Source organism: Atractosteus spatula, chromosome 2 (assembly GCF_055471065.1).
Source record: "Atractosteus spatula isolate fAtrSpa1 chromosome 2, fAtrSpa1.hap1, whole genome shotgun sequence".
NCBI lineage: Eukaryota > Metazoa > Chordata > Actinopteri > Semionotiformes > Lepisosteidae > Atractosteus > Atractosteus spatula.
Genome location: NC_142707.1, coordinates 12,553,042 through 12,572,052, shown reverse-complemented (window position 1 = coordinate 12,572,052; position 19,011 = coordinate 12,553,042). Strand labels below are relative to the sequence as shown.

At 49.1% G+C, this 19,011-nt stretch overlaps 2 protein-coding genes across 2 annotated transcripts in view; one reads left to right on the top strand and one right to left on the bottom strand.

The window, feature by feature from the left end:
• Positions 1-1,701: 1,701 nt before the first annotated feature.
• cdca2 (cell division cycle associated 2) lies at positions 1,702-13,130 on the bottom strand. Its single transcript, XM_088906224.1, has 15 exons — positions 13,014-13,130; positions 12,282-12,393; positions 10,810-11,001; positions 9,683-9,819; positions 8,811-8,955; positions 7,776-7,969; positions 7,049-7,148; positions 6,690-6,872; positions 6,344-6,582; positions 5,171-5,234; positions 4,855-5,040; positions 4,603-4,679; positions 4,149-4,232; positions 3,881-4,046; positions 1,702-3,521 (listed from the first exon to the last, which is right to left on the bottom strand). Exons 2-15 carry the CDS (start codon positions 12,343-12,345, stop codon positions 2,410-2,412), a joined length of 2,943 nt encoding a protein of 980 aa, XP_088762350.1. The 5' UTR covers positions 12,346-12,393; positions 13,014-13,130; the 3' UTR covers positions 1,702-2,409.
• Positions 13,131-16,492: 3,362 nt separating this feature from the next.
• The window catches only part of LOC148839282 (uncharacterized), a 94,448-nt gene continuing 91,929 nt past the window's right edge, over positions 16,493-19,011 (top strand). The window contains exons 1-3 of the mRNA XM_088929321.1: positions 16,493-16,530; positions 17,382-17,428; positions 17,947-18,908. Coding sequence (XP_088785447.1) covers positions 16,493-16,530; positions 17,382-17,428; positions 17,947-18,908 — 1,047 coding nt within the window. The remainder of the gene's footprint in view (positions 16,531-17,381; positions 17,429-17,946; positions 18,909-19,011) is intronic.

Sequence of the window (19,011 nt, the reverse complement as noted above, 5' to 3'; positions counted from 1 at the left end):
TGTTGGGTAGGTTAAGGTCTAGTCTGAGCTTTTGCTTGTTGCATGGAAATAAACCCTTTATTTATTAAGAGCAATAGCTTCAGGAACTTAAAGTGCTGCAGCACCTCTGTGCAAAGACCAACATCTCAAGCGCTTGGTAAGTAGGTAGGTAAAACCAGGAGAAGCTGATGAATTTAAATTAAAGCCACTATTAAGAACTGTGTCAAAATTAAAATATCCAGCCCTGACAATGGTCCAGCACTGGAACTGGACCTGTCGTCTGAAATAGCTCCAAAATTTAATTAGAATCTCAAGAGAATTACAAAGGTAGTAGGTGAACTAAGTCTGAGGATACCAGCATGAAAGGGCTTTGCCGGTGTTGTCTGAAGGACTCCTCTATATTGTTCCATCTGAGCTCATAGGTAATTGAAATAATGAAATAGTCATTTCACAGGTTCAGGCAGCGTATGACTTTAGTTAAGTAACTGATAACTCAAATGGAATGAAGACTAGAAGTGATGCGAGTGCTCTCTCAGCACTAGATATGGGAGCTATTGTCTTAGACCCTTAGGTTCAAAAGAAAGTTTCTCAAAAGAGGTCACCCTTCAATCACGAATATTCAAATTTTTCAATTGCTGGCAGCTGTATCACCCTGCAACTGGGAACACACAGGTGTGAGCCTGGCCAGTACCTAGATGGAGACCTCCTGGGAAAGGTAAGGTGGCTGCTAGAAGAGGTGTATCCTGGTGTCCTGGCTAAATTTCCCCTGGCTTTACTGGTCACAGTCTCCTTATAATCCACATTTATGAATTAGCTTCATCACTCTGTTCTCCTCCCCACTGATAGCTGATGTGTGGTGAGCAGACTGGCTCACTATGGCTGCCGTTGCATCATCCATGTGGGTGCTGTACATTGGTGGTGATGGAGGGAAATCCCCATTACCTGTAAAGCATTTGGATATGTCCAAAAAAGTACTATATAAATGTATGGAATTATAAGATATTGAACAATTTCATTGTGATCAATTAAACTGGTGCTTTGTTAAATTAAGTCATTTAGAAATAATTTGGAATATGTTTAAGGATTCTGTAGGCCTCAAGGACCCAAATCCTTTTCATTTAGCAGATTATATGCTTAACTCCTCAGCAGCTGACAGACTTTGCCCTTTTTTAAAAGCAGGAGCAGGGTCAGAGAAGCCTTCCTGTAGAGCTCCAAGTCCCAGGAAAAATAGGAGACGGCTTGGTCCATCATGCCAATTCTGTAGTTTAATGCCAGAGTAAATCCAAAATTGAATCAATTTTTACTGTGTAAAGAAGTGTTACATCTCCATCACAATAGGTGTCCAGGAACCAGGGTAGGGCAGGGGCCTGTCTGGATCTCTTACGGTTTTATATTCTGGGATCAAATTTCTTCCTAGCTGAAGATATTTTTCTCATTTTAACTGTACCAGCACTCATTCTTTTTGTTGCATGTGTACCAAACCTGAATAGTATCAGTTTTGTAAGCACTGCTACAGCCGTCACTGTTTCTTGAACGCTGCAAGTAGCAGGAGACAAGTCCACACAGCAGTTAGGTTGTGTCCCAGTCGTGCTCTTAAACTGCTGCATTTGAACACTTGGCAAGTTCTATTTCTATTCTTACAGTGCAGTTGAGTTACTAAAAACTAGTTTAACCTCCAACACATTTAAGACCGGAGAAGAGATGAAACTAAATATGAACATATTGATTTGGGTTTTTTTTATTAATACCAAAAGCCAAACAGCATTTTTTGTTCTTTTACCAAATAGAACATGAGCTGAATTGTGTTCATTCAGTTTAAAATTTCAAAAATAAAATTCTGCAAATGAAAACAAGCTGTCGATCTTTACGCAAATTTTGGGGTTCGAAAAGGCAGTCAAAAGCCTTTTCTTGTTCTTCTTTTAGTTTATATAGATTTTCACCCCAGGAACACTGCATCGAGGTTCCCTGGTTAACCTGTTCCTTAGTGTTTGGTTTTAAAAAAACAAAAGCAGATTGATTCTTAACGCATGTTGAGGACTTAGTAAGCTGGTTATAATATCCTCAGAAGGGTTCTGAGCGCACGGCACTGAGTTTTGCTGTGCAGTCCAACAGCTATACAGAGAAGCAGTTTAACAGCTGCCCCCTTGAGGACAGGAGGAAAGCTACAGCCTTAATGTAGCTCTGACAGCATGGTTCTCCAATACCCCACTGTGGCCATAACTGATGGGTGGACACCTTAAAAACTGAGAAACTGAAGAGAAAGAAACACAAAGCCCAACCAGAGATGAAGACACTCGTACTCAGGCACAGGGACGGGCAAGACACACGATCAGACGAGACGCTCTGAGATTCTGGTTGGCTCCTTCACCGATGAGGGACTGGGCATCCCCGACTTGGCCAAGAGGGCTCTGTGCACGGGCAGCGTGCTCTCTATGGTGTTCCTGTCTCCGCAGCAGGCTGGCGCCCGTGCACTTTGCGGCTTCTGCGGCGCAGCGAGTAGCAGTGGCCGGCGTCGGGCGAGGAGCGGGGCACCCAGCTCAGGCCGGCGGCGTCTGAATTGCGGCGGTTTCGCATGCTGCGGCGGACGTGCTCCCTGGGCAGCGGCTTCAGCACCTCCTCGATCGAGATCTCCTGCTGCCAGGGCGCCAGGGCAGGAAGGGGCCAGCCGAGCTCCACGGCCGCAGGCGCCAGGCAGTCTCCCCCCGCTTCCTGGGGCTGCTCTCCCCCTTCGCTTGCCTCCTCTCTGGCCGGCAGGGGCAGGCGCATACTCCTGCGGCCCCAGGACCTGCCCTCCGGGCGCTCTGCAGTCTCGCTGTGTGCGGCACCATCCGTCTCGGGCGCTGGCAGGGCCTGGCCCTGTGGTGTGGGGGTACCAGTGGCATCCCTGGTCATGTCATCGCCGTGTCTCCTGGCATGCTGGGCTTGGGATGCTGAGTGAGCTGGCAGGCTGGAGACAGTCCTCTCAGGAGGGGTGCTAGGCTCCATCTCTCTGGCTGAACTGACAGCTGCCTCAGTGTGTCTGCTCTCAGAGCTGCTCTCTGCCTGAGCCCCTAGACACCTGCTACCAGGACAGCTTTTTCTGCCGCCCTTCGGCCTCCTGCCTCTCCTCGGCTTCTGCTCCAGCTGCGCATCCTCGGGGCACGCAGCGCCGAGCAGCTCCCACGCGGACTCGTCCGCTGCTCTGGACTGAGCAGCTGGGTTAAGCTCTGCTGCATGCTGGGTAGCGGCTGTGTGCAACAGCAACCCTGCTCCAGCTGCGTCCTCCTCTCGAGCAGGAACGGGCGTGGGCTCTTCCGGAAGCACAGCTGCAGCATCTGTGCTGGCAGGAGGACCTGCAGGACCCTTGCCGTCTGCCTCCTCTGCGCGCTCCACACTGCACTCGGGTGGCTCAGGGTCTGCAGATTCAGCAGACATCAAGGCCAAATGGCCGCCGTCAGCAGATTCCTTTCCGTCATGCCCTGCTTCTGCAGCACTGCCTATAGAGTCTGTGCTGGCCGTGTCCCCAAGAGGAATCTCAGGTGTCTCCCAGGTGCCTTCCCCTGCTGTAAACAAGTACAAATCATCAGTTCTCGCCTAATTTAATATGTTGAACTTTTATTATTATTATTATATTATTATTTTCACCGTAGACAGGGTTCTGTTCCTCAAATGTCTAGCTCTGCTCTTGGAAATCTCCCATTCATATTTTAAAAGCATCTTCAAGCACTGGCTATGATTATATTGATCATAAATAGATCTGATCTTGTGGCATCCATGACTTGGAGAAGGCTGTGGACTCTTAATCCTAAATCCTGCCTCCAGTACAGGGCTCGAAGTCCCACTGACAGATCAGGGACTGCAGCTCAGGAGTATTATGTGACGCAGTCGGTCTGAGTTATTCTGGCGCTCTGCTCTCTCTCACCTGAGCATGGCAGTGCCAGCTCCTCGTGGCTATTTATGGAAGCACAGCTGCCACCAGAAAGCCTCTCGGTGATGGGGCTCAACGAGGGATTCTTGGAGGCGTAGTCTCTCTCCCCGTACAGCGAGCGATCCACCGGCTTGCAGCCCCAGCGCCGTTTTGCAGACTCCTGGAGACAACGTGCACACACTCAGGTCAGCGCTGCATGGCCTCGTGCACAAGGGGTCCTGCCGGGTGGGCACGCCGGGCTGTACCACACACACACACTCACCTTCATCTTCCCGGAGGCGGTCTTGGCTGCTGAGCGGCTGGTGCTAGCCCTCCTGGGCTGTGTGTGCTCCACCGCGGCTGGCTTCTGTGAAGAGAGATGGAGACATTCTAGAGGCCCAGATTTCACAGTCACACTACTCCTACAATCTGTTTGGACACAGCATGTTAACTACATGTTCACATGAACACTTCAAATACTACTATATCAGTACCCCGAGACTACTAGCAAATTGGTGTATTTAAGTGATTCTCTGGCACCATCACTAAGCTAAGACTTCATCCTTGCTGTGCAAGACTATTAACCCATGTTAGAGCAGGTGCCCAATTTATTCACATCCTCGATGCAATATAACAAAACCGACTTATCAGTTCTGGATATTGCAAAATCACATTTGTCTAAAATACTGCAGCTTTCAGTAGCACTGCAGTGTTGAGTATTGGAACAGCAGCAGTACCTTCCTCTTCCTGCCGCGGGACTGCACTGGAACCCCTGTGCTGGTGGGCTGCTGTGCAGGTGGGGGTGGCTCTGTGCCTGGGGGCGATATTTGACAGCAGTTGCCGTGACATGAGCAAAACAGAGGACCGGGTGGTGGTGGAGCAGCAGTGAGAGGAGCAAGGGAGATGAACAGAGACGAGGGATGGAGAGAAAGAAAGAAACATGGAGGAACCGAGCTAGAGAGGTAATTATAAAGACTGTCAGATCACACCTGTCTCTGCCTGGCTATCTTCCACTGCAACACCATCCAGGGCAGGAGGCTGGGGCTCATCACAGACAGTCTCATCCTGGAACGTCACACCCGTCTCTGGCTGGCTATCTTGCAAAGCAGGGAGTGGGCCAGCAGCCTGTGGCTCGTCACAGACAGGCTCATCCAGGAACACAAGAGGGGCTATGCCTGGCAAGCAGAAAAACAGAAGGGGCTGTCGATTACTGCAGCTGACAAAATAAGAGATTGGCTGGTAACAACTAAAAACAGTAAGGCCAGCCGAGAGACTGCCGAGAGCACACTGACAAAGGCTCTTTACCCAAATCCTCCGTCTCTGAGCTGGGTTCGCCCCCCTGGGGGGCGCAGACAGGGGATGCGCTCACCTGCAGAGGAAGAACAGAACTAAGCATCAGTCCAAGCCATTGCAGCACCTCCCTACACCACTGACAACCTGAACAATTCACAACAATTCATACTCATTTGAGAGGTCAGTGACTTTGAGACAAAGACAAAGTCATTTTATTACAGCAGTGGAATATAGTACAATGTAAATATTAATAGCACCCTACACAAGCATTTTGCTTTACTACACTCCCCACTGTAACAGCACTGTCCTACTGCACTTTTACTACAGTCCCTACTGTAACAGCACTGTCCTACTGTACTTTTACTACAGTCTCTACTGTAACAGCACTCTCCTACTGCACTTTTACTACAGTCCCCACTGTAACAGGACTGTCTTACTGCACTTTTACTACAGTCCCCTACTGTAACAGCACTGTCCTACTGTACTTTTACTACAGTCCCCTACTGTAACAGGACTGTCCTACTGCACTTTTACTACAGTCCCCACTGTGACAGCACTGTCCTACTGTACTTTTACTACAGTCCCCAACTGTAACAGCACTGTCCTACTGCACTTTTACTACAGTCCCTACTGTAACAGCACTGTCCTACTGTACTTTTACTACAGTCTCTACTGTAACAGCACTCTCCTACTGCACTTTTACTACAGTCCCCACTGTAACAGCACTGTCCTACTGCACTTTTACTACAGTCCCCACTGTAACAGGACTGTCCTACTGTAGTTTTACTACAGTCCCCTACTGTAACAGCACTGTCCTACTGTACTTTTACTACAGTCTCTACTGTAACAGCACTGTCCTACTGTACTTTTACTACAGTCCCCAGTGTAACAGGCCTGTCCTATTGTACTTTTACTATAGCCCCTACTGTAACAGCACTGTCCTACTGCACTTTTACTACAGTCTCCTACTGTAACAGCACTGTCCTACTGCACTTTTACTACAGTCCCCACTGTAACAGCACTGTCCTACTGTACTTTTACTACAGTCTCCTACTGTAACAGCACTGTCCCACTGTACTTTTACTACAGTCTCCTACTGTAACAGCACTGTCCCACTGTACTTTTACTACAGTATCCCATTTTAATTCTAGAGTGCTGGTATGATCCTGTTCCACTAAGTCTTACTTCAGGGATGTCGAAATCTAGCTCCGGCAGTAGAGCAGGTAGCCTTAGAGGAGTCTTCTTCAGCACAGGCCGGAGACGGGATCCTGTGGAGGGGCTGGCAGGGGCAGGCGTCCCCCCTTTTTGCAGGGGAGTGTTAGGGGGCAGCCTTTTGTCGAAAAACTCCGGGGACAGAGGCAGCCCGAAGCGCACCCTCTTCTTCTCTCGCCGCACTGTGGAGCCGCCCAGCGCCTCTGTCTCATCTGCACCAGAAAGAGCGACCAGTGAGCAAAACGGGGCAGGCACGTCCAGCGAGGCCCGTGTGCTGGGGTTTCTCTACACGATTCAACCAGGGATTGACCAGCCTCACCTGGGCGCGCTGCCTGGACAGGAGTCAAAGCAGGGAAGGGGACAGGGACGGGCCCAGGGCAGTGGGTGGCCTTGGACACCAGGCACGGCGAGCGGAAGGGGCTCTGCCATGGCCAGTCCCCCCGCGCGGCTCCCTCCTCAGCAACAGTCCGGCTGCTCCCGTGGGTCTTCCAGCCGTCATGCTCTGCACAGGAGAAACAGCCAGCAGTGATTCCCCGGCACGCCGGCTCCAGAACGGCACTGCGCCGCCAGAAGGGGACGCATCAGTGCACGTTTCAGGAAAGACACCTCCAGGTCATAAAAGAAAAATGACAAGCATTTCAGGCCAGAGACACGTGTGGTGACCCCACACATACCGACCTGAGAGCGTGCTGCTGCCGGCCCCAGCCCCGCTCCCCGTCTCCGCTCGGGCCGGAGTCTTCCTGACACGGGCTCCTGACTGGCCCGGGGACTGCGCAGCCTGTGGGGAGAGGTGGAAAGGAGGCTGTCAGGCTCAAGCCCTCCCAGAGCCTGAGTAACAAACCCGTGAATTTATGCCTAGTGAGAAAAACAAACTAAAAATGGTCATTTTGTTTCAGCACTACAACTTCTATGAGACTACCAGCTCATAAAACAAGAAAACGGATTGAACTGCCAGGGAATGGGAGAACGCATCGTCTCTCTCCTGCTTGCCATGATACACCTATACAGCGTTTTCCGCTCGCAGGTTAACACGGGTCAGAGGCCGATTCACAACCCACTAGACCAAGGGAGAAGACTGACAACAGCCTTAACATACAGATCGGGATTCTGATGCTTCAGCTGAACTCAAATGACCTCACTCCCTGGTTCAGGAGTCCTGCCCCCTGCTGGGGAAGGGCACACAAAGCGCAAAGGTGAGTCTCCATGCAGAACTGGGCAGCTTATTGTTAAAGAGGAAAAAAAACGGGTCTGGGGTCCTAAACTGAATACACATGTGTAATTGGGTTGGGTGAAATTGAGTTACAAGAAGGATGACGAGGTGTCTAGCCCCTGTGTTTGGCCACAGTGGCCCTGTGCAGAAATGCAGTGTACAATGCGCACTGCGGACCGCGAGCAGATCAAGCACCTCCTCCTCTTCCTCGGCGAGGCCGGCGCTCCAGGTGCTGGGGCCTCTCCGGTAGGGGGTCCGGCCTGGCGAGCGGGAGTCTCCAGCACCGCCTTCCTTCATGTCGTCTGCGCGGGTGTCCAGGCGCTGGCGCTTGGGAGAGGGCAGCCCCTCTGGGAGCCTGTTCTCCTTTCCCTGCAGCACACCCTTCCCATCTGAAATCAGACAGCGCAGTCAGGCTCGGATACCACCGGGAGAGGAGGCACAGAACTGTCAAGCTCCTGCGACAGTGCCCAATGTAAAAACACGATCGCAGGTCATGCACGTACAAACTACACATGAAACAGTCCCCAGTGATACAGACTCCCTTATACCAGATACTTCACGGGATGCACAAACACTGATTCCTTGCCAGTTCAAAAAAAAACCCACAAAACCCTGGAACTCTACCATACTGATCAAGGCAGAATGGGGAAATCCATATTCCTAGAGCCTATCTGAAGTTGGGCTTTATGAAAGCAGGATGAGCTGTACCACACAGAATAGCTTCACTCAAATTGACTACCGCTGGAACACAGCAAGACACTGGGAATAAAGAATTCAGTTTAGTAAATGAGAGCTTTAAGGCTGCTGGCAAATTTCACCTCACCCCCAACACCCTACCTTTTATACTGCTGAACGTACCTAATGCACCCAGCAATAATCATGACTTGCAAAGACAGAGAGAGAGAGATAGAGAAGGACGCTGCTCAGATTAAACCCAGTTTGTATAGAAACCAATTGCTGTGAGATACGTTGCCACTGTTGCCTCTGCAGAGCTGAAGGCTGTGGCCCAGTGGGACAGGAACTGGCTCCCTGCTGTAAAATGGTCTGTTCTTCCAGAACAGAGTGAAATAGGACAACAATGTCTATACAACACGAGTGAGACAGGTAAGACGTCTCGGGATATACACAGACAGGCCATGAAAACCACAACAGATGCTCTTGGTTCTAATACTCATTTGGGTTCATTGTTAATGACTCTCAGAGCAGGTATATTGTGGACAGAGATCTTACTCTGGGTCTCCTTCAGGTCCTCTTCCCCTCTCTGGTCTCCCAGCTGGGGCTCGGTCTGGTCGGTCTCATCAAGGGACTCTAGGCAGCTCTGGAAGGACATCATCTTTTGGTGCAGCGCGGAAGAGTGAGGGGAGAAGGGGCTGGCCTGGAGGTGAGGACACGAGTGTGTTTCAGTCTCAGGGCATATAAACTAATGATTTTATTTATTTTTTAGATAAATGCAAACCACACAGCCTTGCAATAGCACCTGGAGAACTACACTAACAATCGGTCACTCCTGCTTTCTGTGATATTAGTTCAAAAGAAATGCCAAAGCTTTTACAGCAGGATACAGCTGAGACCCTGGGGCTTTGCTGAATTATTGTTAAATATTCACACTAGTGTACTCACTAAAGAATATTCTAAACAGTCACCAGGTAATAAATAAATGTAGCACATTTCATCTGCTTATGGCCTCAAAACTAAAGTTTTCACATTCAGTACCAGTTTAAACACTTTTTGAAGCTCCACATTGTTTCAATGCAAAAATGCATTCATGTACTTAAAATATCATATGCTGTTTATGTTTCAGTCGTTTTAATATTAGATACCTAGCAATGACGACAAATCAATGTTTAAAAGACGGCATTCTGTCCCCATTAGTAAGAGGATTTAACATGTTTACAGGATTGATGTTTAGAAATTTAGAAACTGCTGTGGCAGTTTGGGGTTTTGTTTGAGATTAATGGAGAGACTCAACAGGCCGCATGCATGACGGGCCTGGAGCCCACAGGGGTCCTGACACAAGGGCTGTTGAGCTATCGGACACTGGGGCGATCCCGAGCGAGCAGCCTGTGAAGTCTCACTAGGCCCCGCACCCAGGCTGGTCAGACCTGGTGAGGGCTGGCCTTGGACGGGTTGGTCCGTCGCTGCAGAGCGATGTAGCAGATCAGGGAGTTGGTCTCGGGGGATCCCCTCACGCCAATGGTGGACCTGCGCCTCGCCTTCAGCTGGGACAATCGAGACTTATCTGAGGTGGGGGGGGGGGGGTGGTCACAGGGACAAAGAGAGAGGTGGGAGAGGATGAGCACAGAAATAAAAACCGCTTACTCAGAAATAAGTACAACAGCACGAGGAATCACCAGACTGTCACAAAGTGATTCAAAAGGAAATTAGAAACCCTGGTATGAAATCAATTAGAAATCCAGGTTGTGTGGGGAAAAACGGGAAGCTTGATTTGACATATGTTCTTATTAAGAGGACAGTTTGCACTGATGGGAAAGAACATGTAACAAATAGAAAAACACAAGAAATTAAGTGCATTGTCCCCATCTTTATACCATCATCAGCAAGGATAAAGTTGAACCCTTGCCTTGAATCTTGCCCTCATGCAGGACATCGACAGACTGAGAGAGTTCGCTTCACCGAGCTCCAGTGCTAGTTTCAGCCCAGCTTTCTGTGTTCTTCCACAGAGGGTTTAACAGAAGAGACCAGTTTTTAACACAGCAAGGCCAAGCTACAGCGTGACAGCAGTAACCTGGCCACGGAGATGTAACAGTAACAGTGCAACCGAGAGGCACGGGCGTTATCACTGTTACAGTACGAGACTTTTAACTACTGCCACATGTGCCAAGTGAAAGGTATGTTTTTACATGGGTATATAAATCTCTTAGCAGATGTCCATGTGTAACAGGACTCAGTACAACGAGCATGTTCCTGAAACGATCACCCCCTCGAAACCTAGTCACTGGAAGACTGCCGCAGCAGAGGGCCGGGCCGTGGCGTTGTTCGTGCTCGGAGCCCACGGGTGACCAGGACCGGACCCCCGCCCGGGCAGAGTACAGCTGCTCTTGTTACGTACTGCATGGAAAAACACTCCCAGCAGCGCCAATGTAAGGGGGGTATCCGCTCTGTACACCAACAACTGCTGGCAAAGCATTCAGTCCTGAAGCAGCCCATCCCGAGCAGAAGACGAACCGTGGGCACGAGCCCAGCTGCGGCACGCCCCGTTTGTCCTCACCTCTGCCCTTCGAGGCCGGCACGAAGCTCTGAGAGCTAATCCCCATGTCCGCCGGGGTCAGCTGGGTGAAATCGAGGGGCGGGGGGGTGCTGTACTGCCCAAGGGCGGGCTGGGGGAGCGGAGGGCAGTGGGCCGAGAGATCCCCAAGGCGCCCATCGTCCTTGTGTGGAGCTGCAGGGTCGGCCTCCGCACCTGCAGCACACAGCAACACCACCGGTCAGTTCACTGGCACAGGGAGGGGAGTGGTACCTCATCGGTCACTCGGACCTCTGGGTCAGCGGGTACAGCGGACAGGTCACGCTCGTCTGTCTTTCCGAGACTGCTCACACCCCGCGCACACTCTCCAACTCCTGAGCTGCAGCTGGATCAATTCAAGAGAAACTGCAATGCTATTTTAATATCTCAGGGTTAGAAAGAATCAGGATTGACTTGTGTACTTCAAACCGCAATAAAAGTAAAATGTGCACAGTAAATGGTAAAAACCTCAAATTTACATCACAAAACAGACAATATTTCCAGGTATCTGCAGCACCATATTCTGAGATTCAGAACAAGGCAACAAGACTTCCATTGACAAGATCGGTTCTATTACACTGTAAACAAGCAGGCTAGTGAATACACCTCTTTCAAATCCAATAGAAATATTGCCTTTGACTTTGAGATGGTTTTGTTAACAAATACTACTTACTTGTTAACTCTGCATGCAGATCATGCTGGAACTTTTTTGTGTGGCAAAACGTCTTCTGCACAACCTGTACTTATTCACTCGTACATCACATTACATTACATTAGTGAGTACAGTGACTAGTGAGCAGGAAGGGCCGCTTCACGTCACAACTCGTGGGAACTCTCACTCTTGCTCCTGGTGAGGCCAAGGGTTTGCAACAGCCTGGCGACTTACAGTACTTCCACAAACTTCACAATTTTATGCTCAAGTCTTAATTTGTAAAATTTCCTACAATGTCAATGAATTTATTTTGTTGCCCGAGAAACTGGGACTGCAGTTCCCCTTGAACCACACAAACAATGTGACAGCACCGCTTATTGCTCTCCAACTCTGGGGTCTCGCAGGGTAGCTGCCATCTTTACAGCAGGCAGGTAATCAGGCACTAATACTTAGCTAATGACACACACGTGCTGCTTCAGTTGTTGATATAATATAACTGTATTACACACATGCACTATTACTTAAGCTGCCGCCAGCAGGAGGGTGTTATGGATCAGGGTCAAAACACCTGATGAAAGCTGGGTTGATGACAACAACTCCTAGCCAACAGCAACAGTCAACACAACTATTGACTAAGGAGAGCATCCACAGATGTATACAAGCAGTGCACATGCACTAATGAAGCATTACTAAGAGTAAAATCCACTCTTCTTTATTAGCAGTCTCATACAAGAGCCTGCAGCTGGTCAGCCTGGGTAAAAGCAGTCTGACCGCTGTCTCTGCGTGGGGTCACACTGGTACTTACTTGAAAGGGAGGACTGGTTGCATGACGGGGGTAACTGGACAGAGCACGTCAGGTCAGAGGTCATTCTGCAAACACGCGGACATTCCACAGCAGGCTGCGCTAGAGCGATACACTGAAAATAAAAATGTAATCCTGACTTCTTAATTCTTTGATACTCCAAGGGCAACAACTACATTTACTGCACTGCTACATTCACAGCTATTAGCAAAAGAAAAGGGCGGAGTGTTTCATTTTTGAATACTATTAAAATCACACATCATAACGTCTTCTATTAAGGACACATCTGTAACTACCGGTGGGGCTTCTACTACATTCACAGCAGGACGTCACGAAAGACAACACAGGGCCTATTCCTGCTGTAGAAAGGGATTGAAATCAAGGTCGCTGCTCACATAAATATATCACACAAGATAAGACTCAACAGACGTGATGTTCGCAAATTTTATTCCAAAACACAGTTATAGCTTTAGTTTGAAAAACTCCAAAGCTTTTATGAAGCATTTGAATTTTGAAATGCAGCAGGCCAAATGCATATAAGGGAAACTCATTTACAAGTTGTGCCATTAACTGCCTTAGCATACGTAATTAAACGCGCGCATCAACAAGGCATGTTGGAGAGAATAGAGGGTTATCTCTACACGCTGAATTATTGTAACAGTAGCGGCTTGCACAGCTAACTGCGAACTACAAAAACAACGCTGTATTCCGTGGCGTGAAAAAGAAGACTCCTACCTTTAAAAACGCAGTTCGGTTTTTCAAAAATACGATGCAAATAAATTAAACCAAATAAAATAAATACAACTAAGCCCCTCGACGTTTACCGATCACACAGGAGACAATTCAAACTGCGCTCCGGCACTCCTTACACCTCCGCATGATCAGTATCCTTCCGCCATCGCAATATTACCTATCGTGTTCTCGCTTCAGAACAAGGGAGAAGAAGCCACCTACATCCCCAATTTACCCTTTTACAAAATATGAGAGGTTTACGTCAGTGTGTTATAATAATATCATTTTTAAATAAGGTCGATAGCGGCCTATTTCTTTTAGTTTCATATGTTCCTCAACGGAAACCCACTGTTGTTCCGCGGCTCGCGTCTGCTCTATTACCCGGAATTCTTGCTTACAAATTACCCAATCAGATAGCGAAGTGGGAGTCACGTGTGACACGGCTAACCAGTGAGATGACAGGAGGCGAATTTGATCTTTTAAAGAAGTACTGCTCTCTCTACAGTGCGAGATACAGTAGTTCAATGGCGCAGTGTGGCATTTTAATGTATATAACCTTAAAGGGCGGCTCATCAGCCTCGTTTGTTTGCTAGTGTGCGGCCCTTTCTTGAAGACCAGCAGAGAATCAGCTTCACCAAGGTGGTTTGGCAGTTTGTTTCATACTCCCTCTGCAGATACTGGACTGTTCACAGTCACTTCCCTTTAGAGAATTACTTATGTCCTCTGATTCATGTTTCACCTTTGATCCTGAAAAACTGTGCTGGGTTGACTTTGACCTCTTTAAGAATCAGGTCCCCTTGTGTCCGTTCAAAACTGAAGATGCCAAACTTTGGATCTACCTGATCTTTTCATCTTGAAAAACCATTTTACCAATACATACTCCTTTATACTCCTGGTCCTTGGTGTGACTCCTGGTCCTCTGGTCTGCAGGCGCCCAATATGGAATTGAGCGCTCTCCCCTGTTTTCCCTGTCAGTGTGTCAGCGCGTGGTGAAGGAAGCAGCCAGGGAAGATTGCAGAATCATAGGGGTTTATTGTCTTTCATCTTAATCTTTAGTCAATAGCAGGGAGGAAGAGTGCAGCATTCATTAACATCACTTTTTTATATGGGGGCAGGGGGGAAGAAGGGGAGAATGAGCAGGGAGAGGCGCAAAAAGAAAGAGAAATAATCTCTGCCGTCCGTGACCGGGGGGCTCAGGGATTGCTGGGAGTCTGACGAGGTCTCGTCTACAGCAGGGATTGCTGGGAGTCTGGCGAGGTCTCGTCTACAGCAGGGATTGCTGGGAGTCTGGCGAGGTCTCGTCTACAGCAGGGATTGCTGGGAGTCTGTCAAGATCTCGTCTACAGCAGGGATTGCTGGGAGTCTGGCGAGGTCTCGTCTACAGCAGGGATTGCTGGGAGTCTGGTGAGGTCTCGTCTACAGCAGGGATTGCTGGGAGTCTGGCGAGATCTTGTCCATAGCAGAGGCTGCTGGGAGTCTGACGAGGTCTCATCTATAGCAGGGATTGCTGGGAGTCTGGCGAGATCTTGTCCATAGCAGAGGCTGCTGGGAGTCTGACGAGGTCTCATCTATAGCAGGGATTGCTGGGAGTCTGGCGAGATCTTGTCCATAGCAGAGGCTGCTGGGAGTCTGACGAGGTCTCATCTATAGCAGGGATTGCTGGGAGTCTGGCGAGATCTTGTCCATAGCAGAGGCTGCTGGGAGTCTGACGAGGTCTCATCTATAGCAGGGACTGCTGGGAGTCTGGCGAGATCTTGTCCATAGCAGAGGCTGCTGGGAGTCTGACGAGGTCTCATCTATAGCAGGGACTGCTGGGAGTCTGGTGAGATCTTGTCCACAGCAGAGGCTGCTGGGAGTCTGACGAGGTCTCATCTATAGCAGGGATTGCTGGGAGTCTGGCGAGATCTTGTCCATAGCAGAGGCTGCTGGGAGTCTGGGGAGGTCTCGTCTAGAGCAGAGGCTGCTGAGATAGCGAGTGGTGGTGCCTGGCCCTTAAACTGGAAGTTTGAGTGCTTAACCTGCTCCCCCCGTGACAGAGGGCTATACGATCTCTAGATTGAAAACCCTCTTTTTTAGAAGGGCTTTTATTTAACTTGTTGTGTGTCTGCCCTATTGCTTTCCTTCTGGATTCCAAACCCCCATTGTAACTGTTTAATTCTGCTATCTCCTCTCAATGTGTATTTTTTATGTCTCTGTAAAGCTCTTTGAGACGGCACTTTTAAAGGTGCTATATAAAATAGTTTAAAAGTTTAATGTTTATTATCTCGGTGAATTCAACCAGACAGCATGGGGGCGGGAACAGGCAGTAGATGGTCTCACTCACCCCCTCAACACTCAGTCCACCTGGAGATGAGGTTAGAGCAACAGCACCCCGATCTGCTTTGATCCAGACTTGCTTCTGGGTCTTAAAGACCTCCATCACACTTCACCTTTAGGTCATAATCCTGCCTGTGCCTTGGTCCTGTAGCTCTTGATTGACTGTAGACGAGACCTCGCCAGACTCCCAGCAGCCTCTGCTGTAGACGAGACCTCGCCCGACTCCCAGCAGCCTCTGTTATGGACAAGCCACGTCCATGTGCTTCCCAGGCTGGGCTTCATTTTCAGGGCCTTCAGCTGCACTGGGGAGATCCAGGGGTGCCCCAGTGACCAGTCTACTGAGTGCCTGTCCCAGTATGAGTAGGGCTGGGGATTTTACTCGATATTGTGGTAGGCTCAGTAAGTGGTTAGAGAGGCAGGCTGTTGTCATTAATTATTCCTGCACTCACTTCGGGGAGTCTAAATTAACCCTAAGAAATACGTTTATAAAAAGTATATCTGTAAGCATTGAAAAACCTGACTGAAAGTTAATCAGTATTGCTTCTCTTTTTAAAAGATGAATATTGATACAGTATTTCTAGGCTTTGAGTTTGATGCTACACGCCTTTTAAGGATATCAGAGTCACCTACTCTAAACTCCTTCAAATCCAGACACAAAACCCTCTTCTTCAGAAAAGCCTTTACTTAACTGGTTCCATTCTTCACCCCTCTGCTTTTCTTAGTACCACCATCCACGGTCTCCTCTGTATATTGTAATTGTGTCTTATCTTGTGTATTTTTCTTATTTATTGGTGTATTCTTCTTATTTATTGTTATTGTCATCCTGTAAAGCGCTTTGAGAAGCCACCTTTAAAGGCGCTATATAAAATAAAGTTTATTATTATTATTTTAAATACGACCCCCCGTTTGACCCACTGCAATGTAGCGTGTGTATGTACTGCATCTAGCGATCTTGTGCCCAGTGTACAGTATGGATCATCTCACACGGAGGCTGTATCACATATCTTACATCGCCGGTTGCTTTTCCATCGGAGTTACCGGCGCTCGAGCCACGCAGCGGTTTTCGAAAGCGCCGTCGGTTGAAACTCGAAGCTTCTTCGGAGCCGGTGGCGCCCCGTTGGGTAAAAGCGGCTGTTCAGACAGACGCGTCGAGTGATTAAAGCACCATGAAACCCAGATACCACTCTCGCAAGGAACCCAGACGGTAGGGTCGCATCTTGTGATGTTTTTCTTATTATGTAATTGACTATTGCCATTGAAAATGCAGGTGAAGTAATAAAAACGGATAATATCATAAAGTGAGATTAAGCTGTTCTTTTGATGTTTCACAGAATACCACTTACAGCCGTTTTTTTCCCTTACATGATCAAAAATAAATAACAATCCTTTAAAGAAGGCAGAATACGCACTGAATGCAGAAACTAATAATTCAAACTCAAAATGGGGTTGTCACATTAGACTTAAAAAACGTGACGCCGTAGCTATTATTTAAAAAATCGTTAACTTGCTATGAACTCACTATACAACTGTTACTGCAATAGTTCTTACCCTTTTGCAGTTTTGGGGTGGCATGGTCATGCAGTGACTAGAATTGCAGCCTGACAGTGCTGGGGCCCTAGGTTCAATTCCAGACCTGGGGTGCTGTCTGTGTGGAGTTTGTATGTTCTCCCTGTGTTTGCGTGTGTTTTCACCGGGTGCTTTGAATCCTTCCTCAGTCCAAAGACATGCTGGTAAGTTAATTGGCTTCAGGGAATATTGGCCCTGGTGTGAATGTGTGTGCCCTGTGATGAACTTGCTTGCCTGTACTGGATAAAGGGGTTAGAAAATCGGTGGTTGGATTGGATGCTACATATTTAAACAGAAGTTACTGTGTTTCAGATTTCCCCCTTTTTCCTAAATAAAAATAAATATAACCACCAGATCCACAACAGAACTCTGTGGGTACTTGTACATATTTACTTTAACCACCCCCTCCCCCCCCCCATGTTTGGATGTATCTGTTTTTTGTTAAGTGGAGCATGGAAGGGTACAGTGAAGTTTGCTGCTGTGTTTCAGAGACGCTGCAGAAAGAGGAGCTGAGACCAAGAGAGAGGCTTCTGCAGGTGAGACAGGATCGCCAGCCTGGACTGCAGCCTTACTGGTCCTCTCAGACACACTTCAGGCTCCTCAGTGCCTGTGTCTCCAGTCACACCCTGCACACAGGACATGCCCCTGCTGTCCTTCGATAGAAATTCCCATTTTGCCCACTAGGAATTGTCAGAATAATGTCATCGTCTGTAGCTACTTTTCATCTCTATTCAATAAACAAATGCCCCTTTGTGATACTGGAAATACTATCCTGTGTTATTCTACACTAGCTCTGCTACAGTATGTCTTTACATGCTGGAGTACACTCTAGTATTCTAGTATATACTGTATATACTGTACTATAGATAGTGCTTGCATGTATCAGACTTTATTCACATGCGACTTCCATTGCTGGATTTGCCACAAACAGGTTTTTAACTGTTTTAATAGTTGATAATTCATTTGATCACGCATGGTAGGGCCCAGCTGTAGCAAATATCTGTAATGGAATGAATTTAGAAGGTCTTCTGTTCTTTTTACATTTTTTATGTAGTGGGGACATCCAAGAGCGCCACAGCTGGGGGTCCCCACAGTTCAGCACAGAAAAATCCAGGCACTTCTTTCCCCAGCCCACGGCAAAGCTGCCTGAAGAAACCGGGCGGTCGTTCTCAGCTGCTGGCGCTCCCCGTGAGGAGGACACCATGCCTGCCGGTCGCCCCACACTGGAAGGGGGCCATGTACAGGTGGCCACTTGTCAAGTACACTGCACCCCTGCCTGACAGGGACTGTTGGCGTCTCAGGGGCCTGGGCAGGAGAGCAGCAAGCAGACACACGGCTCATATGCTACCCCCTGTCTCCAAGAGGGTCACCTTTGCTGTCCCCGAAGCCACGTGGTGCTGCGTGCCGGTGCCCGAGCTGCCTGTGCCCACAAGACAGAGGCCAGCCGTGTCCCTGAAACTCAGCTCACCCTCCCCTGCCCGCACTCTCCAGACTGCAGCCCGTGCCCAGACACAGACGCCCAAACAGCCTCACGCCCCGAGCTCCACGGTCAAGCAGGCTGCGTCTGGTAGAACCAAGCATGCCAGGTGCACCCCGATCCCATCTCCCCCTCCTCCACCCCCCGTTCTCCATCATTCCTCCCCTCCGGCCAGAGCCAGAGCTGCCCCCTGCCACCGTCCTCCCCAGGCCTGCAGACCTCCAGCCCTGCAGAGGCTCCTTGACAAGAGCACTAAGGAAGAAGGGGGGTTGGGGTCCAGCCCATCTCGCTCCGTCAGGACTCTCCAGCTATGTAGCCCCAGCTCCGAGTCCCCATCCCCTTCCTCTTCCTCCTCGGAGTCACCCCCTTCCGATGGGGCCCCCACTTCCTCCCGCCGCTCTCAGGGTCACAAGCGGCGCCGCCCCATCCCTGGATACCGGACGCGGCGATACCTGGACAATCTGGAGTGGTACCGAACCCTGCGCAGAGAGAAGAAGCTGAGGGAGGCCCGACAACTCCTTCAACAGCTGTGCTCGCAGGTCTGTGTCTCTGGACATGTGTCTCTCCTGTTGGTCTTTCTGCCTGCCTATCGACGACTGCATGACTGTCTGCGGCTGTTTCTCTCTTTCGATGCTTTGAAGA